At 35.3% G+C, this 22,071-nt stretch overlaps 1 protein-coding gene across 3 annotated transcripts; it reads left to right on the top strand.

Moving 5' to 3' along the window:
* The first annotated feature begins 1,521 nt into the window (after positions 1-1,521).
* LOC129903729 (caltractin-like) lies at positions 1,522-20,955 on the top strand. Of its 3 annotated transcripts, XM_055979278.1 has the most exons (8): positions 1,522-1,953; positions 4,497-4,612; positions 15,035-15,158; positions 15,250-15,286; positions 15,449-15,476; positions 16,578-16,730; positions 16,836-16,938; positions 20,585-20,955. In XM_055979278.1, exons 2-8 carry the CDS (start codon positions 4,592-4,594, stop codon positions 20,647-20,649), a joined length of 531 nt encoding a protein of 176 aa, XP_055835253.1. In that variant the 5' UTR covers positions 1,522-1,953; positions 4,497-4,591; the 3' UTR covers positions 20,650-20,955. The 3 variants fall into 3 exon arrangements, with proteins under 3 accessions (XP_055835253.1, XP_055835248.1, XP_055835258.1); XM_055979273.1 differs by lacking the exon at positions 4,497-4,612 and having other exon boundaries at positions 1,523-1,953; XM_055979283.1 differs by lacking the exon at positions 4,497-4,612 and having other exon boundaries at positions 1,523-1,953; positions 15,038-15,158.
* Positions 20,956-22,071: the final 1,116 nt, after the last annotated feature.

Genomic DNA, 22,071 nt, shown 5'->3' on the forward strand with positions numbered 1-22,071 from the left:
GATACTCTCTAGCAATTACCAATATTTTAACTACTATCAAACTAGGCTTTTTATAATTTTCTAGTTGTTTATTGTAGACAATATTACATCTTATAAATATCTAATTAGAATTATTTTTAAGTAGGATTGAATATATGTTTGAATATGAGTTTCTGGAAGTTTTGTTCACTCCATAAAAATAAATTTATTGGCTGTAAATTGTGTTTATGATTCTGTATAATCTATTAGCAGTGACAATTTCCTTTCTTTCTCACTCGCTTTCATAAAATTTTCTAGCATCCAACATTTTGGTATTAGAGCAAACCAATTTGATATGGTCAATACCAGATCGTCTACTTCTCAAGAAGAAAATGTGAAATTGCTTAATTTGCTTCTATGCTTTATACAATGTCTCCCTCACTTTATGTTGAAACCCCACTATCTGACTTCTCAATGACTTAAGTCTTTTTAGATAGAAAAAACTTTATCAAAAACTTACGAGCAAGATCTCATGTACATATGAAATTTGTGGCCTACTTCTACAACCATGCTTTAGCTTTTTCCAATAAGGAAAACGGAAACAATGTCAACCGAATTATCAAAAAATAATCTGGAGTCACTTTTTTTTGAAAAAAAATATGATAAATAGGAGTCTCTCTAGTGAAACTATACGTCTTAGTGAAAAGAAGATGCCATCAAAACTGAAAGGCAAGTTTTACAGATCAATGGCTAGACCTGTTATGTTGTATGAAACGAAATGTTGCCTAATCAAGAATTTCCACGTTTAGAAATTGTGGAAATGAGGATGCTAAGGTGGATGTGTGGGCACACTACGAGAGATAAGATTAGAAATGAGGATATCCAAGACCAAATAGAATGTCCTTGATAGAGGATTGTTGACACACAATTTTGACCGACGTATAACCCATTTTCGTATTGCTATCCAATTAAATATGTATTTTACAACTTATTTCTTTTATCATATGCTTAAGTTTATCTCTATAATCTTACAAAAATTATTGTTAAAACTATTATTATTATTATTATTATTATTATTATTATTATTATTATTATTATTATTATTATTATTATTATTATCATCATCATCATTGATAACTTTATTTATTTAATGTCATCGATTGCCTATTTGGAATAATAAATTTCATACTTTCAGAATTTTATGTATCGATTTAGTATATAATAAATGTATGATATATAATATATAGTGAAGTGTATTTATTTTATATGAAAGTTACTATTATTAATTTACTTGTTTAATACACGTAGTATTTTTATTGATTAAGAAGCAATCTACTTAAGTTTCCTCTAATTTATTTAAATCGTAGTCATCCCTTTTCAATTTATTTCAATTTTAGCCTAATTTCCAGCCAAATCCTATACAAATCTTGTCAATTCTAACCTATTTGACCCAATTTTAATTCCAAAACTCCATCTTTAATCTCATCCATCCATCCGAATGATCCAATGAACCAGATCATCCCATTCATCTCTTCCCCTTTTAATCTAACCACACCCTTAACTCTACTGATTTTTCTCTCCTCCACTCCAGCAAGCGGCGGCCGCCCATCTCCCTCTCCTCTCTCCGTCACCCGCCAAGCTCCTGCGAGACAACCAACCCCACCAGCACAGCACCACCCTCCTCTTTTCCTTTTCCCAGCGCCACCTCCCATCTCCTTCGCCTCCCCGCCAGCGAGGAACCGCCGCACCTTCATCTCCTCCCGGGCGAGAACAAATCGCCACCACCTCTATCCTCTCATCTTCCATCTGTCTCCCTCAGACAAGTGAGAGCCAATCTTCATTGATCCATTTCATACACCAATACAATACTCATTTACACACCAACAGTTCATATTACTTGATCACTATCATATTTCATTGTTGTGTTCTCTTATTTGCTGGTTCGGATTCTGTGAGTTCGACCCGGGATCTTTGATGAATATGACTCGTCACGAGGTCCGTATTCATTCCTCTTGCTCTTATTTTAAAAGACAAATTTTATCAGCTTAGCTTGTAGTCGTTTCGTACATGCTGTTCAAATTCTGCCTACTTGGTTACAATGTTTTGTTTGTATAATCAGTGTATAGAAACTTAATGACGATTTAGCATGTCAAATATGTGGTGTGGATCATTGTGTTGCTCGTCTAAATTTCTGTTTTGCACATCCATTGGAAATAGCCTTCATCATTTTTGGTGAAAGTTAGTAACTTGGATATTCTTAAATGGCCATTTCCTTTCACCCAATTCATGGCAACCTACTTATGGTAATCTGTTTCTTTCCCCTTTTAAGTAAATATGGTAATCATGATCAATGTGAGTATGCTTAAATATGGAAACAAAAGGATTTTTATTTTCAAACTATGTGACCGCCTTAGTATGTGGAATTTTGGTAAAATCGTGATTGATTCTAATGGATCCCTCCCTCTCTTTTCCTTAATTAATTGATACAAGTTTAGTACTTTGTTTATCTATGGTAAGTTTCTTATTATTCTTTTTTTGGATAAGTGGTACTGTTGTATTCCTCAGCATTATGGAGTGCTGGCTCTGGCTACCTCCTGAAGTGTTACAAGGGAAAGTAAAAGTAGAATCTAGATTACTGAGAGCCTATGAAATCTACAAGATCTTCTATTTCCTCTATATAATTTCCTTTGCACCAAAAAAATAGTGTGGATAGACAGTTCCCTTTCACAACATGGATGGACTTTGATTTGTCTTCAGAGCATCTCCCATTTCTCTCCTCCACACCGATCACCATATGCATGATAGGATTATCCTCCACCACTTCTTCTGATCCAACAACTCATTAGATCAGCGGCACTGTCCATTTAGGGTTTGTTTAGAAATCCACTTGGTAATTGGAATTGGTGTAATTACGAGGGTAGTAATTACCAGCCTAGTAATTACACAACCTAGTAATTACGATGACCTGTTTGTTTACCACAATGTAATTACAGTGTAATTACAATTGTATTGTTTGGTTGCACAAGTGTAATTACAAGGTTATATTAAATTTTATAAATAAAAGTTAATTATCTAAATTTAAAATTTATATTAGACAAATAAGGACCTTTATAAATGATATTAAAAAAAGAGGGCAGCCCGGTGTACTAAAGCTCCCGCTATGCGCAGGGTTTGGGAAAGGGCCCGACCACAAGGGTCTATTGTACGCATCCTTACCTTGCATTTCTGCCAGAGGCTGTTTCCAAGGCTTGAACCCGTGACCTATTGGTCACATGACAACAACTTTACCAGTTACTCCAACTTAAAATGATATTAAATTAAACATTTAAGGTATATATTGTCTTTTGAAAATATATTAGTTAATAAACATACATTTTTACTATTATTATAAAAAAATAATTGATTTATATTTTTTAAAATTAGTATATTTTAATTAATTAATGATAGAAACTAAAAATACAAGATTTCTTTGAACATCATGAAATCCATGTTTGGCAAAAATATTAATATTATAAATATAATGTCATAAAATTATTAAAACATTTGACAAAAGATGATCTATCAAGTCTAACTAAAAAATAAGTGGCTTGCAATGTGAAATATCAAGTCAATACTACTAAAATAAATGAAACTGAAAATATAACATAAGTTTTAAATTCAAAATAAAATTTTAAACACAATACTACTCTTATGTCAAATTTCAACATAACGTACATAAATATGATTTAAAAGAAAAGAAAAATGTAATTTGCAACTTTATTCAACAATGACTTCTACTTTAATTTAAAAATTCGAATACTAGCAAAATTATGCTAATGAAAATAATAAACATAAAATTAAAAAAAAGTAATATGAAAAATTGCATAAAATCACATGAAGTAAATGTTGAGAATGAGAAGGAAATGAAATTTAAATAATAAAAATCATATTTTAAAAAAATATTAGAATAATAAAAATAATAAGAATTTAAAAAATATTAATAAAAAATAAATTAAAAATTAAAAATAGAAATGAAAGAAAGAAATTAAAAAGTAATAAGTTTGTAATTATACCAATTCAAAGCCTCCCCCGAGAATTGTAGAGTGTAATTACCTCATGCCAATTACATCCAATTATCTGCTGACCAAGTAATTGCATGGTCAACCAAACATGACAGACAATGTAATTGCATCTAATTACACCAAATCCAATTACCTGGATGACTTTCCAAACAGACCCTTAGTTTTGGCGAGAGATAAGAACATATGCCAAAGTTGAGCAGTGAATTTACAATGTAAGAAGAGGTGATTGTTGGTCTCCCCAGTTTCATTACACAAAAAGCATCTGGTCACTACTACCCTTCCTTTCTTTTGAAGAAATTCATGTGTAAGGCAAGCCTTTTTGACCACCAACCATGAGAAACATTTTATTTTGGTGGGGGCTTGGTTCTTCCATATGTTCTTCCACAAATTTGTGTTTACTCCTTGAGCTATGCTATTCTCCCTTTTGTATATTCTGTTCACTGATAAGTTTCCATCTTCAATGTGCTTCCATTTCAGGGAATCAAGGCCCTGTGTTGTGCCAGTGAAGTTTTCCAGCACAATCAGCAAACTGGCCACCCTTTCTACTTCCCAATCATTGAGGTTCCTTCTAAATGTCAGGTTCCACCCTTGTGGTGAGCAACATTCATTAATAGTAGTTTCTGGATTGTATCAGGAGATCAGGGAAAGACTCCTGCAGTGGAGTTTGCCCAATGTAGTTGTCTCTCCAGAATTTTGTTTTAAGGCAATTTTCCACCTTGATTCTGGTATTGTTCTGAAGCTTGGGCCATAAGGATCTGATTGATTTCCAGCTCCTACTCCATAGGTGTTGTTGACCTCATTGGAAACCCAAGGACTGATTTGGCCATACTTGTGGGTGATAACCTCTTTCCAAAGTGTTGCATCTTCTTCACTGAATCTCCATAGCCACTTCATTTGTAAGCATTTGTTGTGGGATTTTAAATTTCTGATGCCAAACCTCCTTGATTTTTGCTCAAGTGTGTCACTTCCGATTTGACTAGATTTTATCCACCTCCCTCTTTCTTCTCTTTCCATAAGAAGTCTCTTCTAAGCCTGCCAAGTTTTCCTGTTACACCGGAAGGGATAGGGAAAGGGGACATCACATGTGTGGGAAGTGAGTCTAAGACAGAGTTGATTAAAGTGATTCTTGCCCCAAGGGATAAATATTGATCTTTCCACTGTGACAACTTCTTCACTGTCTTTTCAATGATGCTGTCTTATTTAACCACTTCATTGTGCTTGTATCCTAGTGGCATGCCTAAATAGACAGTAGGTAGGTTTTCCACACCACACACTAAGATTCTAGAAACTAAATATTACTCACCTCGATAGGGAATAAGTTGCTCTTTCTCCAGTTAACTGTCACGACCCGAATCCGGGTGTGATGACACTCATCTCAATCCACCGAGACAAGTCAGCCTAAAACTCAACGAAAAGTAAATGCGGAAGTAATTGAGATAAAACAAGGTTTAACTTAGTCAAAAACAAATAAATAATCTCAAAATCCCCCAAGACTGATTGTCACGTATACAAGCCACTAATAAATTACCGAAGTATGAAAGAAAATACAGTCACAATGTCTTTGTCTCTAGAGTAGGACTAAAACATAATAAAAGAGTAAGAGGTGTCCGCTAGATGGATGTAACAGCTACCTCAACACTCGGAATGATAGCCTCGGATGTAGTAGAAAACACTAAGAGATCAAGCAGGTTTGGACTCACAACCTACACAAGTGTAGAAGCAAGGGGTGAGTGCCAAACAACACGGTACTCAGCAAGTGGACAACTAAAACTAAGCAAAGCTCAATAGATACAAGTACTCCTGTCCTCCCAACTGAACTTTCTTAACTACAACCTGCATAAAACCAGCCTAACTCTACACTTGTACAATAATAACAGTAATACAGTCCACGAATACTCATCAATAGTCTCATCAATGAATCATATCAAGTCAAGTTCAGCATGTACAGAGCAATAAAGGGGTAAACACAAATTCACAAATATCAACAAAATGCGATGCAATGCAATGAGATGATGCATGTCTGTCCTATCGGTACACATCCGCTGAATTACAGTCCGGAATCCATGGGGGACATTTCTGTCCATGTAATATGCCACGGAGCGTGTGGCCCGACCCCTTGTTTCATAATACCTGCCACGGAGCGTGTGACCCGACCCCTTTGTTTCATATCATTTTCAGTTTCAACACAATATGTCAGAACCAATGCAATCAATTCATGTTCATATAATTCACGATAATAACACGACAACAACAATAATTTTTCCTATCTCACATCAACATAGTCATTTCACATGTCCAAAATAAATTCATAATCACAACATATCAATTCCACCAATACATGTCATTAGATCACCATTTTATACCCCTCATCTCCATTTTTAAGGCCAATCATACAGTCAATAAGCCAGTCTAATTCTCATTGCTCCCTAGTACACATAACACGGAAATACAAGCATCTACAAGCTTAAACTGAGGTTTAGAAATTCACTTGCCTTAATTAATCAAGCAGTCACTCCGGAACTTGAGCTTTCCCTTTTCGTTGGGCCTCCAATTCACTGTAATCTAGTCAAATAAATAATCACAATAAGATTTCGAAACTAACAACACCCTTATTACCATATGTCTATCCTAGATCCAAAAATTTAAGCAAATCTATAAACACGTTCCTAATTTTGATGCCACTTAACATGTCAATTCTCATATTTTCTGAATTTTAAAATTAGGGTTAAACCTCAATTAAATTGAATAATCATTTTAAGACTTGAGCCTTTCGTAACGCTTTCTAACGATCAAAATTTATTCAAATACATAATCTTCATAAGAATACGAATTCAATGACACTCATATTGCTATATTTATTTTCGGATAAAAAATTGGGTCAAAAAGTCATCCCGAGTCATTGAAGTCAAATCTAAAATTTTCTTTTCGATTATGTTCACTCATGATAAAATAAACTCACATGTCAAATTTCAGCTAAAATGGATCGTTATTCGACCTCCAAATCAAGATTTTATGTGAAGAACTCTAGGGTCATATTTTCTTATTTCAGCGTTATTTTTCCACCAATATACTTTAAAAATATGTTCATAATCACATGAAAATTTAATGGAAAGGATGAGAATAATTACCTTGACGCTTTGGAATGAAAATCCCTATTTTTCTCTTCTCCTTTATTTTTCTTTTCCCCTTTCTTTTCTTTCTTCCTCCGTATTTTTTTTTCCAGATTTTTTTCGTTGGCGTCGCTGTTCTCTTTTTTTTTCTCGTTACATCTGATGGCATTAGGCCATCAGATTATATATATATATATATATATATATATATATTATATTATATATATATATTATATATAATTTTTTTTCTTTTCTTTTATTATTTATTTATTTTTTTCCTTTTCCAAACTAATTATGTATTAAAATTTACAAATCCTACTAACCTATTTTAATAAATATAAGAAAAGTGGTATAGGGTATTAAATAAATTCACACTTTAGCCCATCAATTAAATTAATTCTCTAAAATTATCCCTCAACTAATTAACCAAAGTTACCGAATAGTCCAAATAACCCATTAAAATTTTACGGGAAGGGTCTCGTATGAAAGGAGGAGGACTCGTTCTCAAAATGACCTAACGGGTCATTACATTAACTTTCAAACCCGAGACAACTTCGAAGACCACTAGATCACTCTGATTTATTTGACCTGCTCTGCTTCATCTTCACAAAAGATGATGTTGTTATTTGCGTAGAGAAGATGGCAAATGTCCAATTCTCTTGGTCCTCCATTATTCATCTTGGAGCCCCTCAACCAACTATTTTGTAGTGCAATTCTCACCATACTACTCAGACCTTCCATAGCAATGATTAATAGGAATGGGGAGAATGGGTCCCCTGTCTAAGGCCCTTTTCAGCGGGAAAAAAACCAACAGGTTCTCCATTCTCAGAATGGAAAACCTAACATTTTCAATGCAGAAACTAACCCACTTTAGCCATTTGTTTCCAAATCCCATTTGGCTAAGCATGTTCAAGAGATAATTCCAGTTGACATGATCAAAAGATTTCTCAATGTCAATCTTACACATGTCCAGCCACTTGACCCCTAGTTTTTGTATCAACACACTCACTTGCTATTAGAGCTGCATCCATTATTTGTCTGCCCTTGATGAAAGCCATTTGGTGTCTATTGATCAAGCTACTTATTACCCTTTTCATCCTTTTAGCTAGAGTTTTGGCCAATATTTTATAGACTTCGAATATTAGGCTGATTGGCCTGAAGTCTCTCAGTTCAACTGCACCTGTCTTTTTGGGAATAAAGTAAGTAAACTAATTAAACCAATAGATATCAGTGATTTTCAAACGTATGTCGTATAGCTTCAACTAACAACATTCATGGAAAATCCCGCAACCCTAGAATACTAAGAAATTGGCCACTCATAATGTAGTGACTACACGATCGATATTGTTCTACTATGAAGATCGGAGATAAACTGTGTGAATCTCTGCTCCAAGATGCTAGCCGTCCTTGTGTTGTTCTCCTCTCAAAAGTCATAACATCCTCTCAAAAAGGTGTGGGAGGTGTATTTATAGTGATAGGATTTGACCTTGGGCTGAATCTCTTGGTACTATGCAAAACCGACTTGGATTGCAAAAAATATCATTGGAGTGCTGCACAGGGTATCATGCCCATGCGTCGCATCAAGCCATTTCTTTTGAGGGTGAAATTTTGTAAACCTTGCAGGAAAATACACTGGTATGGCGCATAGGGTAGCTACCCCATATGATGCACCAAGCCAAATTTCGCGAGACGTCATTTTTCAACTTTTCTTGCATATTTGGACCTCGGGTGCTTAGCTCGATCTGAATTAGGGCTGAGCGTTGGGTCGTTTTACAAATTTCGGTTTTCGATTTGTGAAAAATGTTAATCCAAACCAAACCAAAATAAATTCAATTCGGTTCAGTTTTCACAATTTCGGTTTGTGAAATTAGTTGGACAAATTCACCTCCTTCCGTCCTTCATATGAAGTTTTCAAAAAATATACTAGTGCTAGTAAGTAGTAACATGTTTCAATCACAAAGAAAAGATGGCATAAGTTAGTCATAACTAAAATGTTATTAGAAATGACACAAGACATTAAAAACACGAATCAACCATGAAAATTGGCAATGTTAACAAGTTTATAACTGCAGTCTGCAAATGTCCAAACAAAATATGTCAAGCATTAAGCCATTAGCACTAAAAAAACAACAACACAACAAAAGTCAACAAGCTCCAGTGCACACGCAACCCTCTTACAGACTACAGGCTCGGCGGGCAGCAACCAAAAAACAGTAAAACATTCATGCACTTGACACTTCTATGTTCTATGTTTTATAGCCAAGAAAAAAATTAAACAACAAAATATTTTTTCCCTTCTATAGCTTGAGCTTCCAGTAGGCAGCAATCAGCATCAGCATCAGCATTCAGCAACCAAAAAACAAGAATTGCACTTCTATAGCTTCTAGTTCCAGCAGCAGGCAGCATTGCAATTTGCAGCAACTTAGAAAACAAAAAACAGTGATGCACTTCTATAGCTTAACCGCAAATCTGTAAATTGCAATAATATCCAAATTACGAGAAAATGAAACTCTTTAGATAAATAATAGACATTTCATAAAATAAAATAAAAATATACAAAACTGCCAAACAAGCTATGTGCCTATTTATAGAAGTTTTTTACTTACCACACGTCACTAGTTGATAGTTGCAACGACATATCAACAATAGTAGATTCGTTTCCACTACAAGCCTTATCTAAAAAAAATATGAAATAACTTATTAGTTGTTATGAAACATAGGTAAGAAAATTATTTTCGATATACAACAACAACAACAACAACAACCCAGTGAAATCCCACAACGTGGGGTCTGGGAGGGTAGAGTGTACGCAGACCTTACTCCTACCAAGGTAGGACGGCTGTTTCCGAGAGACCCTCGGCTCAAAAAAGGCATAAAAGGGGGTCAGATAAGGTTAAGAAATTCAAAGCGCTATAGGAAAATAAATAACGAAGGCATCACAGATAAAATAGAGTAATCAAAAGTACTGAAAGCAATAAATAGTAACAGAAATAGCAGAAATGAGAGTACAAGGAATTGTAATGTGCTAGTGCGCCTATGAATAGGGAAGAATAACGAGACTATGTACTAGCCTTCTACCCTAATGTGGGTCCTCCACAGCCTCCTATCTAAGGTCATGTCCTCGGTAAGCTGTAACTGAGCCATGTCCTGTCTAATCACCTCTCCCCAATACTTCTTCGGCCTACCCCTACCTCTTCTGTAACCATCCATGGCCAACCTCTCACACCTCCTCACTGGGTCATCTGTCTCTCTCCTCTTCACATGCCCAAACCATCTCAGTCGCATTTCCCGCATCTTGTCTTCCACCGAGGCCACTCCTACCTTGTCCCGAATAGCCTCATTTCTAATCCTGTCGCTCCTGGTGTGACCACACATCCATCTCAACATTCTCATCTCGGCAACTTTCATCTTTTGAATGTGAGAGATCTTAACTGGCCAACACTCTGCCCCATACAACATAGCCGGTCTAACCACCACTTTGTAGAACTTGCCCTTAAGTTGTGGTGGCACCTTCTTGTCGCATAACACTCCGGAAGCGAGCCTCCATTTCATCCACGCTGCCCCAATACGATGTGTGACATCATCGTCAATCTCCCCGCTGCCTTGCATGATAGACCCAAGATACTTAAAACTACTTCTCTTTTGAATGGCTTGGGCACCAAGCTTAACTTCCACGCCAACCTCCTGGGGTGTCTCACTAAACTTGCACTCTAAGTACTCTGTCTTGGTCATACTCAGCTTAAACCCTTTAGATTCCAAGGTATGTCTCCAATCCTCCAGCTTAGCATTAACTCCACTACGAGTCTCATCAATCAGGACTATGTCATCCGCGAAAAGCATACACCATGGCACCTCACCTTGAATTTGTCGCGTCAATGCATCCATTACCAAGGCAAATAAAAATGGACTTAGAGCTGATCCTTGATGCAACCCCATCCCAACTGGAAAATGCTCTGAGTCCCCTCCTACTGTCCTTACCCTGGTTTTGGCTCCCTCATACATGTCCTTGATCACCCTAATGTATGCCACAGGTACATCTTTAGCCTCCAAACAAGTTCAAGTTGCTCAAGATACTCCAAATCTTCCTCAATAAGTCAATTTTGAAGACAAATAAGAGATTGCACAAGTTTAGGAGTCAATGAACTCCTAAAGGGGTCAAGAATACGACCTCCTGTGCTGAATGAGCATTCTGATGCAACAAATGGGAATGGGTAACACATCACGAGCCATCTCCGCAAGAATGGGAAATCTCGGCTCATTAACTTTCCACCACATTAATATATCAAAGTTATCAGTATCTGGCTCAATATCTTCAGCAAGATATCTATCCAATTCTGATTTACTACCTGAACCTCCACTAACTTCTTTATGCTTCTCAAATTGTTGTTTCGTTCTCATTCTTCCTCTTTTTTGAAAATTGCCATAACCACTCACACTAGATGTACTTGATGAGTTGCCAAATGAAGTAGGTGAAGATGATGCAAATAAAGAGCCTTTTGATGATTTCTTAACATAATAACCAAACAGAGCTTTCATGTAAGTTTTCACTTCTAAACTTAGCTTGTCCCCAATTTCTTTCCCAAACATATACACAATTGCGAAGGGAACATAATCAAGCTTGTTACAGGGATCCAACACAGATGAAATAAAGATCATCTTGTTCATTTTATCTGGTTCAGCCCAATACTTCTTGAACTTTTCCCTCATATTTTTTGCCATTTTTTTCAAATTACCATCTTCATTTTCCATCATCTCTTTCAAAATAAGATCAAGTTCAGCAATTTCCACAAAATGCACATTGTTAGTGACATACTTTGAACCAGAGACCTTCAAAGTAAGTAGATAAAAAGTTTCAAGAAACTTTACCATTGACCTCACATTTTTCCAATCAACACTTTTAAGGATACCTGCACTAGTTCCATCTTTACAACGAAAGGTACGAAGATAATCCAAGAAACCAATATCATAAAAACTATATCTTTCAAATGCAAGCTCAAAATGTTGTGCTGTATCAAGCATCAAGTATGTAGAGTTCCACAGAGTAGGAACATCTAAACATAATGACTTATTACAAGGTATCAATTGAGATTCACAACATTCTTTGAACTTTCTAATTCTTGCTGGAGATTGTTTAATGTTTTTCACGGCTTGTCTCACTCGCTTGATAGACATACCAATTACCTTCAACCCATCTTGCACAATAAGATTAAGGATATGTGCCATACACCTCACATGAAGGTGTTCACCCTCCATTATGTTAGTTCCCCAATTACTCAATTATTTAGACATTTCTTTCATCGTAACATTATAGAACTAGCATTATCAACTGTAATAGTAAACACATTATCCAAACCCCATTCAAGCAAACAGTTAGTAATGGAAGCTGCCATATCCTCGCCCTTATGACTAGAAATAGGACAAAAATTTATTGTTCTTTTATGCAAAGTCCAATTTCTATCTATAAAGTGGGCTGTCAGACACATGTAGGTGATTCTTTGTATAGAGGTCTAAGTATCTGTCGTAAGACAAACTTTTGGACGTGCTTCTTTGAAAACCTTCTTCAAAAGTTGTCTTTGTTCACTATAGACTTCATAACAATCTCTTGTCAAGGTTCTATGAGAATGAATATGAAATTGTGGCACTGTGACTTATGAATTTTTTAAAACCTTCTTTCTCAACAAAACTAAACAGTAGCTCATCAAAAACTACCATTTGGGCTAAAGCTCTCCTACTTTGTGCTTGGTCAAATGTCCAATTACTAATAACCCCTTCCTTTTCCCCTGTTGAAGATGGTAGAAAATTTAGTAGTTTTGACCATCATTTGAGGTACGGGGAAGTTTAGGACAAAGTTTCAAATGGTTATTCATTGTCGTAGTACTATTACTCTTTGTAGAAGCTGCATAAGTTTTCCCACAATGTTTGCATTTTGCTTTGTTAGCTCCACTTTCGTCAGTGAACTTGTCAAAATGCTTCCAACAAACAGCCCTAGGTTCCATGACTTTTCTTTTCTTCGAAGCATCAACGTCAACTTCAGCTTCATTGGGAGACGAACTGTTAGGTATGCTTTCATTTGAAGCCCCACCTTCACTTATCCTACTTCCAATTTCTGCCATCTGTGGAATAAGTGAAACAAACAAGAAGAAAAAATCTATAGACTATATAATCTCTAAACAAGAAGAATTGTTGATGCAATGCACACTGCAGCACATCTATTAAGAAGAAAACATTAAAACATCAAGATTTTTAATTTTTATCTTAGACAGAAACGACTAACTTGTTTTCATATCTATAGACTATATAATCTCAAAAATCTCATCAAAAAGCAAGAAAAAACATACTTGGATTGTTCAGTGTTCACTGTTGAACTTGGAATGATGATGGTCTGACTGTCTGAGTCACTGAGTGATTGTGTGTGAGAGAACTGTTGATGACTCGAGTGTTGACTGTTAGACGACGGCCACCGAGGTCTCTGATTCTCAGTCTCAGTTCTGCTTCTGCGTTCTGACCTCTGAGATGAGCGACGAGTGTTGAGTGTCGAGTGGTGAGCTGCGGCCTGCGAATGTGAATACTGAACCATCGAGTGTCGACGCGACGTCGTGATTTTGAGACGTCGACGATCGATGCGAGCCAACAACTACGGGAGGTGAGACGATGATAGTCGAGTGTTGACTGTCGAGTACGAGAGAATGAGAGGTTAGGGATTTCACTTTTAGATTGGGGAATTTAGCATTTGGGAATTGGGTGTATAGTTGGGTAATTGGGTCACTGATGTAAATTGGGCCACATTTTTGAATGGGTTGTGGCTTCAGGCAATGTGGCCTCTACTGGAGAGTATATATTAATTTCGGTTTTTCGGTTATCCGATTTTAAAAAGCTAAAAACCGAAAACTGAACCGAATAACTGAACTTTTAGAATTTAAAACTGAAACAAACCGAACAAACTGAAAAACTGAAATCGAAATTAAAAAAATTTCAGTTCGGTAGGTTTTTTTGGTTTGAACCAGATTATGCCCAGCCCTAATCTGAATACTTGGGAATGACTTCTAATTAGACTTCAAAGTCATTTTGCCATCTCTTTTTGCAACAAATCATCAGATTTCCATCAAATCATATCCTACACACACAAAACACATATATCAAACATTAAGTGGTTGAATGAAAAACACAAGAAAGGAGTAACAAAAATGAGACAGAAAGTTATCTAAAAATATGTACTTCTAGAAGTCGATCACTCCCAAAAATAATGAGAGAGAAAGAAGGAAGTGACTTCAAACATCAAATAAGGACCGATGGTAACTTGCTTTGAACTGTTTGATTCTCTTCCTTTATCCTCATCTTCCTTCTCCAAATATCCCTCTATTTTGGCCTCTTTAATAGTAAATGTGGCTATGATGGCTGTAGATGGTGCCAGAACACATTTGAACCAACAATTTCTAAATGCCACAACTTATATATCTATTTCTCGTGTGTTTTCTAGTGGATTGTGTTTAAAAACTTGGGGATGTTAACGGAAGTTGTGATTTTCTTTACCTTTTCTTTTGAGATGGAATGAGATTGAATAACAAAACAACTTGAGCAAAAAAAAAAAAAGAATGAAGACTGTGGGAGGTGGTGTCATATGCAGACAATTCAGATATCTAGCTTAGTTCTCTGGGGGAATTGAGAGAATGACATGATAAATAAAGATGTAACGTATAGAATTAAATAGGATAGCTGATATGGAGAAATTAAAATGCTATCGAAAAAGGCTGGATACTTTGCGATACTAGATATGGGCTTGACACTATTCTGTATCTGATCTTTATCTGTTCTCCCTTTGTTGCATTTCCTTGTTCTTTGTTCTGATTTTTCCCTTTCTCCTTCCCTCTCTCTGTCTATATCACTTACCTGAATCATGTCTTCCAGCAGGGAAGCCTTTACAGAGGTGCATCACGGAGAGAGAAACCCAGAGGACGTAATCAGGGGTTAACTCAACAGAAAAGGCAAGAAATAAGAGAGGCTTTTGAGCTTTTTGATACAGACAACTCTGGTAATAAAATAAACCTCAAGGAATCCATACTAGATGCAGTTTTTTGATGCTTAAACTTCTTTCTGACTGTTAATTTTTGCAACTTATTTAGGAACCATTGATGCCAAAGAGCTCAATGTTGCTATGAGGTTTGTGACACTTCTATATTGTGACGTCCTAGATGTCTGATTTAACAACCTAAAAATTGACTTTGTGTCTTTGTGATCATCTACTTTCTCGCACCTCTCTGTCTGTGTTATCCTTACCACTTTATTTTTATTGATAAGTAAAGCTTATATCATTTGTTACAGGGCTCTGGGTTTTGAAGCAACTGAAGAGGTATTTATATGCTAGTTCATATATTTTTTTCTGATAACTATATGCTACTGTATATTTCTGTTTAACAGCATATTTCATGCAGTGAAGATACAACATATTTCATACAGTGAAGATACTGAATTACAACAATATCTGTACTTGTTTCTGAAGCATATGACTTGAATTCATGAGATGCAATAATTTACTTTTCTTCCTATTACAGATGGTTCTTTTCTTGCATTATGACTGCCAACTGAAGATTATCTGATTTTCCTTGTAGCCTTGGAATTTGTGTTTGGTGCTTTTGATTTTTCATATTCAAGTTGCAGATATGTGTACCGTGTTTCGCCTCCCCCCTTTGCATCAACCTTCCGATACCCTGCAATAGTTAACATAAAGTTCTTTCATCTTAGGTTTTCTTTTCTGTTGTGGACAAACAGTGGTTGAGCTTATTTAAAGACTCTGCTCCTTTCTATTGATAGTTTGATTCACTAATCCAGATTCTTGGGAAATGTCTTGGGTGGCTATCAATTAATGCATTAATAGTGACTGTTTCACAGTGGTTCCACTTTGTACATTAATGTTTATATAGATAGCCTGGTTGCAGATTTTAGAATGATATTAACCTTAACAAATATTGAGTTGCATTATTTTATGTTTGACTTGTGGTGAAGTGACGCCCAAGATGTAAGTGATGTGGTCTTTAGTTAGTCGTGCAGCTTATTGTTTTGAATCTGGGAAATAAAGGAAATCTATGGATTATTTAAGAGTTCTTTGATTTTTTCTTTTTTTTGCTTCTGGTCTATATTCCTCTTAGCCTTTAACATGATGGCTGGTCAGTGATCCCGTTGGCAAAATATTAGAAGATTTGGCCTTAGGTGCCTGTATCAGGATTTTAACCTTTCTAATATATGATTACTCTTTCCTTGTTATTTGGCAAGTCATTTTAGGAATAAGTTCATCCTTACTTCCTCTCTCTCCTGTGTTAATTTGGAACCTTGCCATCGTGTCAAATACTGTTTATTCCTGGATTAAATCCTTGGTTTTAGTTTTCTTCTTTTCTGCCCTTGTCAGTTATTCTCATATGTGTTAGTGTGCTCATGATTGTGTTTGTTATTCCAGGAGATCAATCGAATGATAGCAGAAGTTGATAAGGATGGCAGTGGTGCAATTGATTTTGATGAATTTGTGCACATGATGACTGCCAAGTTTGGAGAAAGGGACACTAAAGAAGAGCTCATGAAGGCATTTCACATTATTGATCAAGATAAAAATGTGCTTGCTTTTCTTGCCCTCCTGCTTTCTGCTTAATTGGTTATCTTCCTTACAGTTAGCTTGGTTTCTTGGCTTGTTACTAATCATTAAAGCATTTAAATGCAGGGTAAAATCTCTTTTGCAGACATTCAAAGAATCGCTGATGAGTTGAGGGAGCGATTTACTGACAGAGAAATTCAGGATATGATAAAAGAGGCAGATCGTGATCGTAAGTTAGGCTTTATTTCCTAGTATTCCTATTGTGGCTTTAGTGCTTCTACTGTTAAAATGTATGTTGGTCTTTTTTATTTTGTTGATGACTGAGAAATCCCCAAGGGTTGGTGGTGCACGGTCTGAAACTCGGTGGATAATGGACTTGCCCCTCTATCCTTCTCCACTTAGATACTATGCTTTTATCTGGGGTAGGGTTCGATACTGTGATGTGTTCCTAATCCACACCTCACAAACTACGCTCTTACTTCTAGGCCAAAGCCCTTGGGGCTTCAGTATAGTTGGTATGTAGGATATTTTGCTTCGAAGCTCTCAAGCTCCTGAAAAGATCTAGCTATTCCAAAAACTGTTATAACCAAATACCTCTTAATATATTACCAGTTAAGGGTGACAAATGGGCGATTTGGGCTGAATTTGTCCGGGTCAAAATGGGCTGAAATGATAAATGGGTCATTACCAACCTGCCCAAAGTTAGTTGACTGAGATGGGTATTAATGGGTCACAACTCATAACCCTACTCGCCCAAATTGAAGTCACAACTCATAACCCTACTCGCCCAAATTGACTCATAATTTTTCCATTTCAAACTTATATTCCATGATTCCCCTGGATCTCCATCTAATAAATGAAACCTATAGAATAATGGAATTGATGATTTGACTGCATTTTTTGTTAGACATCAAGACTAAATTGGCAATATGATACCAAAAATACATTTTGTTCTTTTCATTGTAATTTTAAATTTAACAGAAAGTCTTGCTTAATTATGTGCCCACAAAAATTAGTAAAGTCCGAAAAGGAACTACTCTGATTGTTGGAAAATGTTTTCTTACCTTTTTGCTTCCCAAGAGTTGAATTATGTGAAACATGACTAGAATTTTAAAATGAAATTAGTTTATATTGATAAGATCAAATTGCTAAGTATAACTTTCTCGTGTGATTTATAAAGTATCTAATTTTTAAAATAAGAAATTAAATTAATATATCCCAATTGAACTTCTGAAATTGGTCAAACTTGCATTACAGAAACATCAAAACAATTGTGTTGGTTAACAGAGATTTGTTTGCTAAAAGTGATTTTTGGTTCTAAGAACTTGATAATTTTTTGACAACTGTTTCATTCGTTTCATTTAGTAACCTCGATTCGTTCGAACTGTTGTTCTTATCTGATCAAAATGTCTCTTGGCATGTCTATATAAAAAACAACCGAAGTTGTCTAAGGGTGTGTTTGATATGTTTTCCTCCATACCGAAACACCCTAAATTTGACTATATTGCTTAAACAAGATCAAGTCATCTTGGAAAAAGGAAAAAAAAGATCATGCAATATTTTTTTTGTTATTTTTAAATAAACGAAGAGCAAAATAGTTAACATTGGATTGTTCTTCCCATGAAGCCATTGGTAATAGTGGAGGGGGCGATTCCTTTTTTCGGCACAAAGAAGCTACATTTCTATGGGCTAAGATTGGACATTTTCATGGGTCAAGTTTGGGCATCACCATGGGTCTATTTGGGCTGTTGATTTTGATGGCTTAACATGGACATAACCCAAATCAGCTCATCATCAAAATCATTCTTGCCCAAACCCATTAAAATTTAGCGGGTTGGGCAGGTTATATGGGTTTGGGTCAATTTTGCCACTCCTACTAGTTGTTTTGGATGATATTACAAACTAGGTAGTAAGAGGAGAGTCTCTGTATGTTCCAAACCTTAATTTTGAACCTTGTATAATGTTTTTCTTCCCCTTAGTTTCTCTTGGCTAATAGCCTAATACATTAAGGGGTCGTTTGGTGTGATGGATAAGAGAATAGTCATGGGATAAAATATTAATGTCTCTTAATCCATTGTTTGGTTACACAAGATGGGATAACTTATCCCAGGATTAATAAATAGTACTGGGATAAGTTATTCCTCCCTCTTGGTGGAATAACAATACCAGGATAACTTATTCTGGGAAAATATAATTAAAATGACAAGAATACCCCTAAAATCCTTTTTATTATCACTTTTCACACCAGTTTTTGCTTATTTAGTGGAGTTCTTGTTCAATTTTTTTTGGTTCAGTTTTTGTTGTCTAAATGAAGTTTTTACCGTTTTGTTAAGGTTAGGCTGTTTTGGTGCATTTTTTTGTCAATTTTTTACTGTTGTTTTGATGCAGTTTTGGTCCAGTTTTTTCCATGGTTGTTTTGATGCAGTTTTGTTTTCCTTCTATGCATTCTTACAAGTTCTCCCAATTTGAATGAACTTAATTTTCGTATAAATAGTTAATTTTTATGTAAATACTTTTTACTCAACTCTCTCTCTCTCTCTCTCTATATATATATATATATATGTATAAAATTGTATTATAATATATTATACTATATTATATACTATATTATCACATAGTTAAACACTTAACACAATCTTGGGAATACAAAAATAATTAAGTTAAATAAGGTGGAGTTTTATTTTAAAGAGTGAATAACTTAAGCTCTATAAAAAATATGTATAGGATGAAGTTAAATAAGGTGGAGGGTAATTTCGTAAACCAACAACTTTTTCTTAGAAAGTATACAATGCTTACTATCTTTAATACAACAAACCAAACAATCAATAAGAAATAATCTCAGGATAACTAATCCTAGGATAAATAATTTCAGCATAACTAATCTCCTCATAATTAATGTCATTATAACTTGTTTTCAAACCAAACGCCCCCTAAAATCTTAGCTTGTTGGGAATTGCATGTAGAACAAATTATGTGCACTCTGCCGAATTTAAATCTCAATTCCTTCTCTCTTTTAGAGTTTCAATGATTCTGTGAATTAAAAAATAAAATAAAGTCCTGAAATGATGCTGTAGACCAATACCGTGTAGTTTCTCACAGTCCCTTCTTTATTTAACACTCCATTTGTGGTATTATTTTCTTGATTAGATAATGGGCCCACCCCTACCCTTCCCTACTTAACCAGGCTTTTGTCAGTGGCAAGGTTCAAATTTGTAACTTGTGCAGTGCGCCTAACCCCACACATCACACACTGCGCACTGCACTCTTACCACTACACCAAAATCCTTAGGGCTCAATTTAGTACATTTTATCCGATACTTCTACTAGGTTAAATATTCAATTAAGTGCTGAATTGTTATTGTTTAATAATGAGCATCCTCTGATGACAAACTATTCCATGCGATTGAGGGATCTGCACACATTTTAATAATAGCATAGCTATATCAACTTTTCAAAAACATATTGCAGGACTACAAATCTCCAGGCTGTTGTACGAGGTAAAATCTATCTAGGCTTATTAGTGCACATGACTCCCAGTTTCCCAAAAAAGGTGTACACGGCTCCTGTACTGTTCATCGACATGCCATGATTTACCTTATGTTTTGTATATAGCTCTCCAGCCTTTTGTCTGTTATTATTTTTTGTTATTCCTTATCTTTTCTAGTTTTGCACTTCCATGACATTGAGGTCTAGTTTCTGGAATATGCTTTAGAAAGTGTGCATCTCTCTCTTCATTTCGTCAGCTACCTTATTTTTGACTTCTCTTTGGGTGCTGCAGAATATGGATGTAACTCCTAGTTTTGTGTCACTACTTCTGGATCATTGCTGCATGTTAGGGTAATTTATTGAGGAACTCTTGGCTGTAAATGTTGCAGGTGATGGAGAGGTTAATGTTGAAGACTTCATGAGAATGATGAGGAGAACGAACTTTGGGCATTAAGGAGTTTCATTCTGGCGCCCTATTGCTACACCAAATACATTTGAGGATGGATATTTATCAACTATGTAGTGTATTAATATGGTCTTACAATTTCAGGACACATGATAATTTTATGGATCAAAATGGACGAATTAGAGAACCAGTAACCAGTTAATTACTGGAATGTGTATTATCTTAGTTTGTGTTAACAAGCATTCACGGTTTGTAAGCAAGCAACTACAGAGTCTTGGTTGATAGAACATTTGATAGCATCGATGGAAGCTCAATAATATTTAAAGAACCTTTTGGAGTTTCCAAAAGGCCCCATGACAAGATCCCAAATAAGGAAATTTCAATACAAAATAAGGAAATTTCAAGACAATATTGATGAGCTAGAATTAGCAATTAAAAAGTGTTTTGTTGGGGAAGAAGAGCTAAAGTCCAAGGAAAATGAATTGTCCAAATGTTACAACTATTTGATGACCCAAATTCAAGTCCAAGAGGATGAATATTAGGGCTCAATTTCGTGCAAACTAGACCCAAATTAAAGTTCAAGATGAGAGGAAATAAGGTCCAAATAAGCCCACAAATGAAGAGAATTTCAGCACTAATTTAGTCTTTTAACTAGTTTCTAGAACTAGCATTTAATGTCATTTTTCTTTTATGTTTGACCTTATGGTACCTATGTGTGTGGGAAGCTTTCCTGGACTTGAGGAGTTGACATTTTTTTCTTATATTTTGACATTATAAGTCATATATGTGGGCGCCCACTAAGACTTTAGGAGGTATCATGTTTTTATTCTATTTTGACATTATGTGTCATGTGTGTGGGTAGCCATCTAAAAATCTAGAAAATGTCATTTTTAATTATTTTTTATCTTGAACAACCCATTCTTACTGCTGTATAAAGGGGAGCTTTGTTACTTTAAAAGAGAGATTTTGAAGAATAATATATTGAGAGTTCTTTGAACCTTTGTGGCAAATTGCTTTTGAATTCATCTTTCAACCTAACTAGTTTATAGTTCAAGGTAGTAAGATAACTTCTTGTTTGATATCTTTGATTTCTTCTTGGTATTCTTTAGAAGAAAGTTAATACTCTTACTAATTGTTGTCTAGCATTACTCAAGAAGCGGTCAAGATTCAATTCTAAAACTTGATTAGTTTCTCAAGTAAAGGCATTTGGTTCAAATATTAACCAATTTGTTGTTACTTGGATCATGTCAAACCCATATCTTTTAATTCTTGTTTAGTTTCTTTAACTAGTTTTCGATTTTGCTTCCGCACTTGTTTTAGTTAATACTCTAATTTATTTCAGATTTCCATTTTTAGTGTTATCAAGTGGTATTAGAGCGGTTCATTCAAGATTCCTTTCTTGTTAATCTTGAAAACTTCTTGAAGAAAGAGCAAAAAAAAAAATTTAAGAAAAATCTCTGTAGTAGTGAA

This window comes from Solanum dulcamara, chromosome 1 (genome assembly GCF_947179165.1).
Source record: "Solanum dulcamara chromosome 1, daSolDulc1.2, whole genome shotgun sequence".
In the NCBI taxonomy this organism is placed as follows: Eukaryota; Viridiplantae; Streptophyta; class Magnoliopsida; order Solanales; family Solanaceae; genus Solanum; species Solanum dulcamara.

Coding starts and splice junctions, on each gene's coding strand:
- LOC129903729 (XM_055979278.1), top strand. CDS start 4,592: ATGTCAGGTTCCACCCTTGTG. Junction 15,159..15,249: donor TTTTGATACAGACAACTCTG/GTAATAAAATAA, acceptor CAACTTATTTAG/GAACCATTGATGCCAAAGAG. Junction 15,477..16,577: donor GTTTTGAAGCAACTGAAGAG/GTATTTATATGC, acceptor TTGTTATTCCAG/GAGATCAATCGAATGATAGC.